This window comes from Chiloscyllium plagiosum, chromosome 29 (assembly GCF_004010195.1).
Source record: "Chiloscyllium plagiosum isolate BGI_BamShark_2017 chromosome 29, ASM401019v2, whole genome shotgun sequence".
Taxonomy (NCBI): Eukaryota; Metazoa; Chordata; class Chondrichthyes; order Orectolobiformes; family Hemiscylliidae; genus Chiloscyllium; species Chiloscyllium plagiosum.
The window spans coordinates 9531601-9546864 of record NC_057738.1 but is presented as its reverse complement, the minus strand read 5'-3'; the positions used below and the strand labels follow the sequence as shown (position 1 = coordinate 9546864).

The 15264-nt window shown below is 37.8% G+C and overlaps 2 protein-coding genes across 3 annotated transcripts in view; one reads left to right on the top strand and one right to left on the bottom strand.

Moving 5' to 3' along the window:
• nup153 (nucleoporin 153) overlaps positions 1-2026 on the top strand; it is a 75110-nt gene extending 73084 nt beyond the window's left edge. The window contains exon 22 of the mRNA XM_043718942.1: positions 919-2026. Coding sequence (XP_043574877.1) covers positions 919-1012 — 94 coding nt within the window. The 3' untranslated portion in view covers positions 1013-2026. The remainder of the gene's footprint in view (positions 1-918) is intronic.
• An 8265-nt stretch (positions 2027-10291) lies between these two features.
• Positions 10292-15264, bottom strand: part of fam8a1b (family with sequence similarity 8 member A1b) — a 29347-nt gene continuing 24374 nt past the window's right edge. The window contains exons 4-5 of one of the 2 annotated variants that reach the window (XM_043719124.1): positions 14515-14654; positions 10292-11772 (exon numbers count right to left, since the gene is read on the bottom strand). In XM_043719124.1, coding sequence (XP_043575059.1) covers positions 11628-11772; positions 14515-14654 — 285 coding nt within the window. In that variant the 3' untranslated portion in view covers positions 10292-11627. Of the gene's footprint in view, positions 11773-13340; positions 13423-14514; positions 14655-15264 lie in introns of those variants that run through there. The other variant, XM_043719125.1, reaches the window with a different exon arrangement.

Below are 15264 nucleotides of genomic sequence, written 5' to 3'. Positions count from 1 at the left end.
CCACAACTGAAGGGATTGTGTGTTCCTGCTGGTCAGATGCTGCTGGACTTGCTGTGCTTTTCCAGCGCCACACTTCTTGCCTCTGAGTAGAGTGGATGTCCTGGTCAGAAACCAGGACCCAATGGCACTACCTTAGACCTTTTAGAACTGAGATAAGGAGAAACATCTTCAGCCAGAGACTGGTGAACCTATGGAATTCATTGCCACAGAAGATTGTGGAGACCAGGTCATTGAGTGTATTAAGACTGAGATAGGTTCTTGATTGTCAAGGGTTACGGGGAGAAAGCAGGAGAATGGGGTTGAGAAATGCATCAGCCATGATTGAATGTGGATTAGTGGTGCAGGAAAAGCTCAGCAGTTCAGGCAGCACCCGAGGAGCAGTAAAATCGACGTTTCGGGCAAAAGCCCTGCCGCAACGTCGATTTTACTGCTCCCTTGGATGCTGCCTGAACTGCTGTGCTTTTCCAGCACCACTAATCCAGAATCTGGTTTCCAGCATCTGCAGTCATTGTTTTTACTGCCATGATTGAATGGCCTAACTTCAGCTCCTACATCTTATGGATATAGTATTGAAGGTTCATTCTCTTGAACCTGCCTAATTGACTTAATCAAGTGCAGCACTGGAATATTTGAAACGTTCTGATTATTTTATGATCCTGGAAATGTTTCAGCCATTTGCATCCACAATTGTTGGACAGGAAAAACCTTGTTTTAAGGGGGGTAATGGATTATTTTAACGAGTCCACTGTTTCATTGCACCTGTTTATATAAAGAATAACTGAAGAAACATCATTTAAATGTGTGACGTGGTTAAACTCTGAAATTGAATTAAAAACAAAGATGTTCTTTATACAAGTTGAACTTGTGTTTAATTTGTTTTTATATAATTCAAGTATCTTTTGTTTTTCTTTTGAGCAGGGTTGGCGGCACCAATCCTTTTTCTACGACATCTAGTGGCCGTTCAACTGTTACTGGTCGGAAGATAAAGACTGCAGTTAGGCGCAAGAAGTAGTTGTCACAACTGTTTAAAAACAGCTAATTATTGAAAATGTTTTTTCTATAAAGAGCTGGTGCCCTGCATTAATAATTGAATTGTACCTCCTTCTGGGCTTTATCAGATCTACCTAGGACCATTTGAACCTGCATATAATTGGTCGCTGCTTTTAGTTGCCTGGTGATGGGTGGACTGTAGATTTTTTTTGTGAGATCCCAGCAGTGTCATTAGTTAAAGACTTGGCATGGTCTGGCTACAAACAACCTGCAAAGTGAATGGCTTTGTATATTGATACCTCTTCATCTGCACCACTAGATATTGTTCATAACCCACTCAATTGTACTGAAAGGTTTGTATAGACTGAAGAGCATCAGTGAGAATAGGGCTGATAATTCTACAAAGGTTTCATCACAGTATGTGTGAAGTATGTGAATGTGTAGATGTTAAATGGATGGCCTGTTGTGCACCGATGTTTTCTGACTGCAGAATGATTGAAGAATCATACTTCGAGGACTTTAAATGAATTGTCTTCATTTCATAGAACATGTGCTTTTTAAAAATTCTGTTTATGCTTTTTTGACTTATTTCATTTTATTACAAACTATTATGTACATATCTTATGATTTTCAGTCAATTACCATTCTTGGACAAAATCACAAATCTGTGAACTTGAATTATTTTTTGTTATAGCGGTATGTTTTTGGTTCAGTATTGTCTATTAGAAGATTTTATTATGTAAATCTCATTATTCAAAGTTGCCTAATCCATTTAACATCCTTTGTGATTTAAAAAAAAATTGGGAACTCTTTAAAGTTTGCATATTGGCTTTTGTGATCCACTTTTGTTTGGACCAAAACAGTGTTGTACAAAGTATTAACTATATATTTTTATATTTGTTTAAATGGACTATGGTGACTTTGGATAATAAGGAGAACAATTTAATATTAAAGCCATGTTTATTACTGTATGATTAACAAAACCATGGGATAAACGCCATCAATAAAAAAAGAAATATTAAATCATTTGATTTTGTTCAGTGTCTACCTGTATGTCCTTTTATTCTGTATGACTATTTATTGTATTCTTTCAGATCTTCTGAAATGTGTAGAATTTACAGCAGTAAAACAAGCCTGACCCTAACAGCATACCCATTTCCCTTTATTTTCTCTAGTTGCCTGTAAAGACATTACACCCCAACCCTATCACCATAACTGTTTTATGTGGCAAGTTCCATTATTATATCCAATTTCTGGGTAAAGGCATTTCTCCTAGATTTATTTATAACTGTCTATCTTTGTGTTTGAATGGAAAATTGAAAGCATTCATAACTTTCAGAATTTTAAAAACCTCCAAGACACTTCTCTCTCCAAAGATCTAGTCTGTTTAGTCTTCCTAATACATATAATCTCCAAGTCTGGTGTGATAGCCATAATTTTTTCTGCACTTTATTTAAATTGTGTTAAAAAAAAAACATCTCCCTAGATCACTTTTGAACCACAATAATATGCCAAGATGCTTCATCGCTGAACAATATTTTTAGAATGTAATACCAAGAAATAATGCAGCTAATTTGCAGGGTCACAAATTAAGTCACCAGATAAACAGTTGGGGATGTATTTGTCAGGATACTGAAATAGTATTATCACAGGCTCTTACATATCTTACAAAGAAAAAAAAATAGATAATTCAATATTTGACACTTTGCAGATATGCCATGAAATTGCCTCGATTGATACAAGATCTGTGTTCTTATTTTTAACTACTTTGTGAAGGGGTGAATCAATTTCCTTAGTCTAATGTATCTCAATACTTTTTGCTGAAGGTTGTGGAGAATGGATTTAAGATGAAGTAGAGTATCCATTGAAGCCAGAATGACAATCTATTTAACACAAAAGGTATTGGGGGTGGGGTGAGGACAGGGGGTCATATACAACATTTGGTCTTCTTTTGATTTGTCTGTCTATATTTCCATATCCATATTCTGACTTAGAATTTCAGCACTAAATCTAGCTACAATATTTAACTAGAATAAATCTTGTTGGATAAACAACATGATTGTGTCTACTTAGTCTGTTAGGTGGTTGTGAGTATCTCTTAGAAAGAAACCTAGAATTTGTATTTGAAATGGGTCATTAAACATAACTTTTGAGCCAAGCAGTATCTCCAGGCATAATGTCCAGATTTATGCTAAAGTGAGAAAGATGTATTGTTTAAATGCTTAAGTTTTTTTTTCTCCCACTTAATTTCATCACTTAACTGCTCCTTTTAGTTCTAAACAGAGGTTGCATCAGCAAGGTCCAAAAAACTTAGCCCAAGCAATGTAAAATATCTCCCTCGTGGTATATAAACACTTTCTCAAATGCAATATTTGAGAAGATTTGTAGCCCAGGTTGTAAGTGAGCTGGTAGATTTCTCAGACATTTTGTCACCCTGTTAGGACAGAACACCAGCCCTTCAACAGACCGTCACCTGTTTTCCTGCTTTGTGTGTCTTGGTCTGTTGTGATGGGTGCTATCACTTCCAGTTCTTTTTCTGAGACGTTGGTAAATGGGGTCCAAATTAATGTTCCAGTTTGAACGCCAGCCATTGAGGAATTCCCAAGTGTTTGTTTAGCCTGTCCTAGAATGGAACTGCTGTCCCTCTTTGTGTGCAAGGGTACTATTGATAGTTGGTCATATCTTTTGTGGCTCATTTCCTGCCTGTCTGTCTCATGTAATGTTTGTCACAGTCCTTGCAGGGTATTTTGTCTATGACGTTCGTTCTGCTGGTTATTGGTACAGGGTCCTTTAGATTCATCTTTGCGTGTTGGCAGGTTTGTAGGCTACCATGATGCTAAGGGGCCGGAGTAGTCTAGTTGTCATCTCAGAGATGTCCTTAATGTATGGTAGTGTGGCTAGAGTCTCTGGGTCGGTTGTTATCTTGTTTAGGTTTGTTGTTTAAGAATCAGCAGACTGTACTTAAATATGTTGTGTTAGGTATTTTTCTTTGGCTTCTCGTAGTTCCTGGGTGCTGCAGTGTGTTGTGGTTTGCTTAAATAATATCCTGAGGCAGCTTCATTTGTGAGCGTTGGGATGAGATGACAGCCAAACTATTCTTGCCCCTTAACACCATGGTAGCCTACAAACCTACCAACACACAAACAGCTATTGATAAATTTGAAGGACCCTGTACCAACAACCAGCAGAATGAATGCCATATACAAAATATCCTGCGAGGACTGCAACAAACATTACATCGGCCAGACAGGCAGGAAATGAGCCACCAGGCTACGTGAGCACCAACTAGCCACCAAAAGACATGACCAACTATCACTAGTACCCTTACACACAGACAAAGAGGGACGCCAGTTCGACTGGGACAATACATCTATCCTAGGACGGGCTAAACAAAGACACTCAGGAATTCCTGGAGGCCTGGCATTCAAACAAGTTGATTTGGACCTCATTTACCAACCTCTCAGAAAAGGGACTGGAGGTGATAACACCCACCACAACAGATGAAAACACAAATAGAAAGCAGGACAGAACACCAGCACTTCAGAGGCTCACTGATGTTACCTAATAATGGTGATGAAATGTCTGAGAACAAATCTACCAGCTCAGTGAGCCATCTTGCAACCAGAACTTCTCATTTATTCCTGCTCTTTGAAAATCCCAGTTTTTATGTCGAGTATTAGTAAATCCAGAAATAGTTTTCTAAACAAATTAATTGCAGGGTGCCTTAACATTTTCCACCTGGACTGTCGGATTGACAATCTAGGAGAAAGGTGAGGACTGCAGATGCTGGAAATTCGAGTGGTGTGGAAAAGCACAGCATATCATACAGCATCCAAGGAGCAGGCGAGTCAACATTTCGGGTAAAAGCCCTTTGTCAGGAATAAAAGTCTAGCTGCCTGTGAATCAAACAGGCAACTGATGTTAGAAAACTCAAACTTTAGGATCTGTTAGCAGTTAAACTTGTTGAATCTGAAAGTGAACCTGAAATTCTAAGTCAATCTGGCACACAACTTCAATAAAGAAATTAGCAAATCATAGCATAGTTGTCTATTTGCTTCCATCAACACTGCAGAGACTTTTTCAATAAGGGTTCGTCCCACTCCCTGGCACTATCTCTGACTTTTTCTCCTTCAAATACTTATCCAACTTATTTTAAACTAATATTCACTCTGCTGCTACCACATTATTAGTTTCTTAATAAAGCTCCATTGCTGCTTGTTCTTTTGCCTCATGGACTTGGCCCTTTTATGTTTGCAGCCTTCTACATATCTGTATTCCTGCAGTCTGGGGATCCTGGCTTGAGTTTTAATTAAAATAGCTGTTAAAATGGAAATTGAAAGGATTTCAGTGTCAATCTATGGAGACCAGAAATGGACAGACCAATCTAGGTTTAAGATTAAGTTTTTAAACCTGCTTAGGGGAAAATTTTAACCTTCAAGGATAACTATGGAAGATTTTTTTTAGTGAGTCAAAGTAACTGAGTTTCAACTACTTTTTAAAAGACATTGCTAACTTGTTCAATCTCTCATAAAATACTGTAGAGAAATTTGAAGTCCAAGTTGCCCTCAAGATTGATAAATGAAGTTTATCTCTGGTAAAGTTCTACAGGAGTGGAAACTGTATAGTACTTTTTTTTCAAATCAGCAGTAGATTGAACTTAGAAATAATGACATAACTTTTAAGTTTTAAATTTGATGAGTTTTTAAGTATAGTTAAAGAAGAGGCAAGTTATCTCAGTTCCATAAACTCCAGTAGAAGAAACCTCCTCTTATACCACAGTTAGGATGCAGCAACTTATGTCAAAATCTATCAAGTCACTATTAGTCCCATAAGGAAATATTAATTTTCCACAAATTTTGCAAAAGCACTTCAGAAGCATCTTTCCCTCCAAGTGGCTGGATCTCCAGGAAACAAACTGAAGAGCAATCTTTCTGGTGTGACAGCTTCTGGTGCACAAACAGCAGTACCCACAGTACATGACCATCTAAGTGTTTTAATTATGTTACTAACCCTTATTTGTAATGGTGCTTTGAGGGAACTTTTCAATCAGTTTATTCAAATTCTTTATGCCATAATTCCCAAATTGCTCACTCCACGTTCTTTTTATTGTAATAAATGTGCCCAATGATTATTAGCGTTCCAGTCAGTTGAAAGTTTCCATATCTACTGTCAAAACTACTCTGAAAGGTTAGTGTGATTTTAAGACTAGAGTACAATCCTTCGTCTCACTAATCAAACATGGATACAGAACTGGTGGTGGAGGGTTCGTTTTCAGACTGGAGGCCTGTGACCAATGGAGTGCCACAAGGATCAGTGCTAGGTCCACTACTTTTCATGATTTATATAAATAATTTGGACGTGAGCATAAGAGGTATAGTTAGTAAGTTTGCTGATGACACCAAAATTGGAGGTGTAGTGGACAGCAAAGAAGGTTACCTCAGATTAAAACAGAATCTTGATCAGATAGGCCAAAGAAGTGACAGAAGGAGTTTAATTTAGACAAACGTGAGGTGCTGCATTTTGGGAAAGCAAATCTTACCCTTAAAGTGTTATAAGTCCTGGTAAGGTCCTAGGGAGTGTAGTTGAGCAAAGAGACCTTGACGGGAAGGTTCATAGCTCCTTGAAAGTCGAGTTGCAGATAGATAGGATAGTGAAGAAGGTCTTTGGTATGCTTTCCTTTATTAGTCAGAGTATTGAGTACAGGACATTGGTTAAGCTACTGTTGGAATATTACGTGCAATTCTGGTGTCCTTCCTATTGGAAAGATGTTGTGACCTAGGGGACACCTTTTTTCACTCAGAGGGTGGTACGCGTATGGAATGAGCTGCCAGAGAAAGTGGTGGTAGCTAGTACAATTGCAACATTTAAAAGGCATCTGGATGGGTATATGAATAGGAAGGGTTTAGACGAATAGGGGCTGTAAGGTGGGATTAGAAGGTCTGATCGGCACGGAAGAGTTGGACCGAAGGGTCTGTTTCCTTGCTGTACATCTGACTCTAAATGCTGCTTGCACTCTCAAATTTTGATGCAAGTTAATATGAATTGCGAACCTATTGCTTTCTAGCAGCCCAGAGAAGCAGCCAACAGGGGGGAAAGCAGTCCCAGAGCAGCAGCCAGTGTAGGGAAGCAGTCCTGGAACTTACCTTGGAGTAGTTGAGAGCTGGTACAGAGCGGACTGCAGGCTTGGAGCAGAGTAGGGATGGTTGTCAGATGTGGGTGGTCAGATCACATAAGGAAACCTCTGCACTGAGCTGTTTATTTGTAATTTTTTTAAAAATCTGGCTGTAATGTCAATTGTTTAGCTCTATCTTATCTCTAAGTTAGTCTTTAAGCATTCTAAAATAATGCAAGTACTTTTTATTTCTCTTTTGTATCTGAGACTTGTACCTAAGCTGGTGCCATAAGATGCAACATTTCAAAAGTTTTTAAAATACTCTACACTTCTCTACTGGGGTACACGTGACAATAAAGGATATTCCATTCTATTCAAAATAACATGAACAGAAGTAGACTGTTTAGCCTCTCCAACGTCTTACGCCATTCAATATGCTCATGGCTGACTGATACCCTAACTCTGCATACCTGCTTTTCTCCACACCCTGCAATTACTTTGGTTAAGAAAAATGTATCAGGATTAGACGTTAACTGATGACAGTTTGAAACTTCTACCATACCATAAGTCTTTCCTAATTTCACTCCTGAAAGGGTCCAACTCAATTTTTTAGACAAAAACCCTCTCGTCTAACATTTACAAGGATGTTGCTAGGGTGGAGGGTTTGAACTATAGGGAGAGACTGAATAGGCTGGGGCTATTTTCCCAGGAATCTCAAAGGTTGAGGAGTGACCCTACTGAAATTTATAGCATCATGAGGGACATGGATGGTGAATAGCCAAGGATTTTCAATTTCTCCCTGGGTATGGGAGTCCAAAACTAGAGGGCATAGGTTTAAGTTGGGAGGGGAAAGACATAAAAGGGACCGAGCAGACCTATTTCACACAGAGGGTCATGCATGTATGGAGTGAGCTGCCAGAGGTACAATTACATTTAACAGGCATTTGAATGGGAACATGAACAGGAAGGGTTTAAAGGGATTTGGGCCAAATGGTACCAGATCAAAGTATCTGGTTGGCATGGATGAGCTGAATCAAAGGGTCTGTTTCCATGCTGTAAAACTCTACGACTCATGCAAATCACCACAGTCCAGCATTCACAACCACATCTCTTGTAATCTGATTCAATATATGGCTTATGCTGGACAGTCATTGAGAGGTTAGTTTCAAAAAAAATAAAGAATTGCGCATGCTGGAAATCAGAAATAAAAACAAATTGTTGGAAAATTTAGCATGTCTGGCAGTTTCTGTGGAGAGAAAGCAGAATCAATGTTTTGGGTCCAGTGACTGTTCTTCAGAGAAGTTATTTGCTCAATAATACAAATTGTAATCTCCACAAGGAGCAGTTGTCACCTGAGGTGTTGCTTTTAAATTTGCCAAAGTAAAATGATGATTGAATCCATTGAAATTTAAGGGCATTACATTTTCAGCTTCAGAAAGGGACTATTGTGTTGATTTTTTTAAAAATAAAGTCAACCTCAAATTTTCCTGCAACACTGACCACATTGTGGCAATACATTAGTAATAGATGGAGAATTATCCTCCTGCAGAGTCAATGTTTTCTGGCTGTTACAAAGGACATCGAACAAAATCAACTTTCACCATCAAAATTAGTTTTGCTTGAAGTCATTTGACGCGCATCAGAACATTTCCCAAAAGTATGCAGTCCTACTGTAAAACCAGCAACTGGCTGAATCGGACAGGTTGATTTGTGTTAATTAGTTAGGAATTGTGCTGTACATTGCTCCCTCCAGAAAGGAGGTGAGAAAGGCAGTTTCATTACCATTACAGTGGACAGAGCCACAGTGAATCAATGTTATGGGACTACTGGTTCTCAGAAATATTCCACTTTCTCAGCATAGAACTTCACTGCTTAGATCTTATAAATTCACAGGCTGTTTAATCACAACGGTCACCAGACTTACGTGACTGAAATGGCAGCTAAAATAAAACTAAACCATAAAGATAAGTCCTCTAAGATTTGATTTCTTTGCAGAAACAATTTTAACAGTTTGCATCACAGAAAAAAATCAAGTAGTTTGGTATAATATGGAAATAATGCACCAGTATTGAAAGTGAAAAAATATTTAAATCCAGGGTGATAAGAGGATCTGCATTAACTATGAGTTTAATATTGTAATGTATACAAATTATTTCTGCAAAAGGTCGACCACCACATCTTTCAAGATAACAGTTGAGTCCCCAGACACAGCCTACACTGCTGTCAGTATTTGAAAATATTTCCTAATTCAGTCAACATTTCTCAGTTGAAGCATGGTAAAGGGTAGATTAGGTCTCTGACCCTGCAACCATCAGAGGACCTATATTGTGTTGGCCACATCCAATGCTATACTCAGCTTCAACAATACATTGTCTTAGCATTGTTAAAAATGAGGCAAGATAATGCAAGATAAGGGATACATTTAAAAAGACATGGCCATTTAATAGCAAATAGCTGCATAAAATGGCATTTTTAAAAGAACCTGTTCAGATATGTCATACAGATCTCAGGACTAGAGAAGACTTGAACCTGGGCCTTTTGACCCAGAGGTGGACACACGACTACTATGCCACAAGAGCTCCAGCTATTTACTGCATGTGACGATAAAATAGCTGTTAACTTTTAAAACATGTGTATATTTTTGACATGTTTCAACCTTGCAAAAAATTGCTTTAGATACAAGTGGCTGGTACAAAAATTGTCAAATCCATAAAACTAAACCTGCTACTTGACTGGAAAAGTGAGGCAAAGCTGAATGAAGATTTTGCGATCCTACTCAACATGGCGCAGCAGCCTTCACTTAGGCTAGTATTACCGTCTGTAGTAAAGACAGCTGACCACTTGTGCCACTGGCAGGGCCAGCTTTACAGTTCATATTGACTGCAGCAGTAAATACAAATGATACAGTTCTAACTGTAGCCACAGGGAGCATCATTCCACACTGGTCATTATCACAAAAGGGCAGCTCAATTTTTAGTCGCAGGTCAGAGCTGTGGGTAAAGTAAAGTGCCTGAACTATGATGCTTCAATTGCTTCCTCTCTTCTACCAAAAACATTAAGTAGGATTCTCATTGATCAACAATCAAGTATCCCTGAAAAAAAGAAGTTGCATGGATCATTTGACACATATCATCTCAACTAGAAAAATAAACAAAGTCACCAGACAAAAAGTTCATTAAATATCTCCAAATACCTCAATGATGTATTATTTAAATGCATATCCATAAACAAGACATGTTAGTTAACACTTTTATATGAGTGAACAGGAAATATCATAAATGCTGGGAAAAATACAGTATGCCTTGTCACAGCATTTAGGGCCTAACAGAATAAATTGGCATTTGGCAAGCATGAATGATAATTTGGTCAGACCATTAAATGGGAAAATATCTGAGAGTGGCCCTCCAGATACTCTCAAATTCCTATTACGTTAAACCGAATGGAAGTCTACCCATGAGTTTTAGATCACCAGTTCAAATATCATGGGTACGCAAAAAAAGTTCGGTATGAATTTGTAATTGATGACAGCATAAGACGACATGCTGTCTTGTGTAAAACAGCACATGACCGGTAGTAAAGAGTTTTCTGAATAAGTCATGTTACATTGAGGTGGTAGGTTCAGGGGCCAAGATAATCAGTCATGAAAGCAACTCAATGTGGATGCAAAGAATAATAATGTTTTTAAAAACAAAACAAATCACAAGTATGCAAGAACATCCATTTAAAAATATAATTTGCACATAAGAGTCATAACATGTTACTCAAAGTATATTTTTCAAAAATCCTACATAATCTTTGGGAATCAAACTGAATAGAATTAATTCTAATACTGAGCATATGGATTTACTATTGCAGAACAGGTATCAACTTTATAAACAATTGAAACCTTTAATGTGCTAAAAACAAAGTAGGTTTGAAAGTATGCTCTTTTCAAATCTGCTTTTCCTCTGAATATTTAGTGGAAGGGTTTCATGATTTAAAACTTCTTCTCTAATCCAATCTGTCCAGTTATATTTCCAGAGGGAAGTTGACAGCTATCAACAACACCTTGGTTATTGTTTCAAGTTGATCAGCTGCAAGTCGTTTTCTTCCCTAGCAGAAGTTTCCAAAGCAGCAGCCACACACAAAATAGAAGTGTCACGACGAGGAGACTGAAGTAAAACAGCAATTGTAAATTTTAAAGTTGAGATTTCTCAAATGTAGCCATGCAATTTTTGTGGAAGATTTTGAGACTTTAATTTCAAAGTTATGCATATTTCTGATGTGGAACCTGCGAGTCAGTCAAGATACACATTTTAAAGACTACACTTAAGCACTGGAGGAGATTCATTCCCAAGACCAAATCAATTCCTGTAAATCCTCGTAGGTACTTTACTGTATATGTATTCATTTTCAACTTAGTTCTCAAAGAATCCATTACTTTGGAGTGAAGACAGCGAAGGGTCTTTTCTTCTCCTTCTGAATAATGCAGAACTTAGCAAATGGGAGGACCAGAGTAAAAAAATTATAGTCACTTGCAGAGTCTTTACCTTCCTCCACTTCTCTTTACCACAATGGTCCCAGCTACTATATCGTAGGCTGTACGATTATGTTGAAAGAAAAGCAATGTAACGAACGCGGGGAAAAAGAAGGCAATTGAAAAATTCTTGATCAATGCTCGTATTGAAGACCTGTTACAAATAACAAAACATCTGACAATAAATATGCATTACCTTTAGAAAGGAGATTTGCCCCTTTCCACACAGTTTTGTTACAATTTTAAGTGGTTTATCTGTTCCATTATTCTTGAATTTCATCAAGATTACAAAAGGATCTTGATCAAATGGGTTAATGTGTTGAAAAATGGCAGATGGAATTCAATCTAGATAAATGTTGCATTTTGGTATAACAAACAAGAACAGGGCATATACAATTAATGGTAGGGTCTTGGGTAGTGTTGCAGAACAGAGGGACCTAGGGGTGCAGGAACATAATTCTTTTAATTTTTAGTCACCTATAGACAGGGTGGTTAAAAAGATGTTTGGCATGCTTGCCTTTATTTATAGCTCTATTCCTGATGAAGGGTTTTTGCCCGAAATGTCTATTTTCCTGCTCCTCGGATGCTGACTGACGTGCTGTGCTTTTCCAGCACCACTCTGATCTAAACACTGGTTTCCAGCATCTGCAGTCCTCACTTTTGCCTATGCTTGCCTTTATTACTCAGTCCTTTGAATATAGGAGTTGGGAAGTAATGTTGAGATTGTACAGGACATTGATGAGGCCTCTTTCTGGAATACTGTATCCAGTTCTGATGGCCAGTTATAGGAAGAATATTATTAAGCTATAAAACGTTTGGAAGAGGTTTACCAGGATGTTGCCAGGTATGGAAGGCTTGAGTTATAAAGAAAGGCTGGAAGATTTTTCATTGGAGCATTGGAGGCTGAGAGGCGACCTAATAGAAGTTTATAAAATAATGAGAGGTATAGACAAAAGTTAATAAAAGTTGTCTTTTTGCTAGGATGGAGGATTTAAAGTCAACGGGGCACATTTTTAATGTGAGGACAGATTTAAAAAAGACATGAGGGGCAAATTGTTTACAAAGAGAGATTGACCTTTCTTAGGAAGTGGTGGATGTGGGTACAATTACAATGTTTAAAAGACATTTGGATAATTACATGAATAGGAAAGGTTTAGAGGGATATAGGTCAGGAGCAGAAGGTGGGATTAGTTTAGTTTGGGATTATGTTCGGCATGGATTGGTTGACCGAAGGATCTGTTTCTATGCTGTATGATTCTTTCACTTCACCAATTTATTACACACTGCATAGAACTTACAACACAAGTACAGGTTATTCAGCATTTTGGTTTATTCTGACATTCTTCTGCTCCACAGAAGCCTAGCTCCAACCTACTTTATCTCACTATCGGCATAACACTCTATTCTATTCTCCTTCGCATGGTTAACAAGCCTCAACTCAATGAGGCAAATTGCAAAGATGCCTTATCACTTCCTGGGTAGTAAATTCCATGTTTTACTCATATAGGATGGAGTTTCTTGGGAATACCCTTGTGGATTTATTAATGATCATATACCAATGATCTAGTTTCAGGCTCATCAAAAAAAATGAAGCACTTTATATAAATTCCAACATATAAAAATAATTGGATTTTTTTTTTTAAATAGTTGACAGCATCAATCATAGTTGTGCATTCGCAACTTAAACACATCGAGAGCACAAACTAGGAATTTATCAGCTAACAGTGTACCTGATGAGATTTTCCCTCATTAGTTTTACTGGATATGCCTTCTCTGAGTGACACTGTCTTCCACCATCAAATTTCTAATGTGAAGCACAAGACATGAACTTCTATAATTCTCAGTTCATTCGATATTGACTGAGTGAATCCAATTGAACAAACTTAATCCAAATTGTAACGCATTATGAGAAGAATGTTTAGTCTTTTTCTAGGTCACTGAGTTATGTAATACTGAGCTTCGATAACATGCAGCCTAAAATTTAATCTGTATAAATCTAACCACTAACGTTCAAAATTCAAACAAAAAGAGGACACCAAATACAAAGAGGAACTTATGAGCTTGATTGAGATCAAATTAGAGCATGTTAAAATTCAGTCTACCATCGGTTAAAATAAATCACAAAACTGTATTCTGTATACAGTAACATACTACAGGTATGTAGCCCACGAGTCAAAACCTAAATTTCTGAGGAAGGCTCAGCTTAACACATATTTTTGCATTTTAAAAACATGTGGCACACAGTCAAGCTAATTGGTTATTGCATTAAATTAAAAACTTCAAACACACCAGGAGAGTGAAAGAATGAATGAATTTTGCTTACCATCCTTTGTTGGACTTGCCAGACTTGCCCAGAATTAAGCAACCCAGAAATAGGTGTGTGTCTCAACACACCTGTACCCCCTTTAAGCCTACTACAAACTTACCTAATTGACCCCATCAACATATAGCTGAAAGGAATCAGAAGTTATGTCCTCATTCTAGCTAACTGACTCTCAGAAACCAACCATAGAGCTACATTCCTATTCTCAAACATTGAACGTGGCCTTATTCATTGTCAGGTACAAGTACCTTTTTAATCTATCACAAAGTTAGCTCTTTTAAATTATCACATGTACAGACCACCAACTCCTTCCAAATAAATTAAAACAGTTGCAAATGTAAAACACCCAAGAGGAATTAAATAATCTGTTATTAATTGCCTTGAGTGGAGGCACATACAAGTTCTGTGCTAATCCAATGGTGTAACTAAAATAATGTTATTAAAAAAATACAGATGCAAGACTGCAGCTGAATTAAGGTAAGTCCCATACCTTTGCAAAACAATACATTTGCTCACATACATACACATTAGAAACTGTTGTTAGAATCACATTAGAATCACAATGTCACTTACGACGATATGCTGACATTCTGTGCTGGAATCACCAATACCCGGTTAGGAGCAACAAGCACAGAGCTGTCACATGACACAACTCGCAACCCAAGCAGAAACTTGCCAGGTGTGGCACCTCCAACTCCCCAGAGGCAGACAATCTGGAAATTAAGATGACAAAATTAAATCAGAATCACACATATTTCAAGGAGGAAACATTTGGTCCACAATGTCCATTCGGAGTTCCTGTACCGTAATCCAGTCAGTCCCATTTCCCACATCCCTGCAAATTTATTTCCTTTTTTCAGTTCTTTCATGGGATGTGGGTGTTAGGCTAATATTTGTTACCCATCCCCAGATACACTGAAAATATAATAACGATCCACCAACTTGAACTGTTTCAGTCCATGTTAGGTAGATACACACAAAGTGCTGTTAGGAAGAGATTTCCAGGATTTTGACCTTGTGGACAGTGAAGGAACAGTAATATACTTTTGCATCAGAGTAATATGCGGACTGGATTGGGTACTGCTGTAAAAGATTTTGCCATGTATCTGCTCTTGTTGTCCTTTAAATGGTAGAGGTCAAGCTTTGGAAGGCATTATCGAAGGAGGCTTACTACTTTAATGATATAGCGTTAATGATATAGAAGATGGTATCAGCAATAACATTAGCAAATTTGCTGATGATACAAAGCTGGGTGGCAGGGTGAAAAGTGATGAGGATGTTAGGAGATTACAGGGTGACCTGGACAAGTTAAGTGAGTGGGCA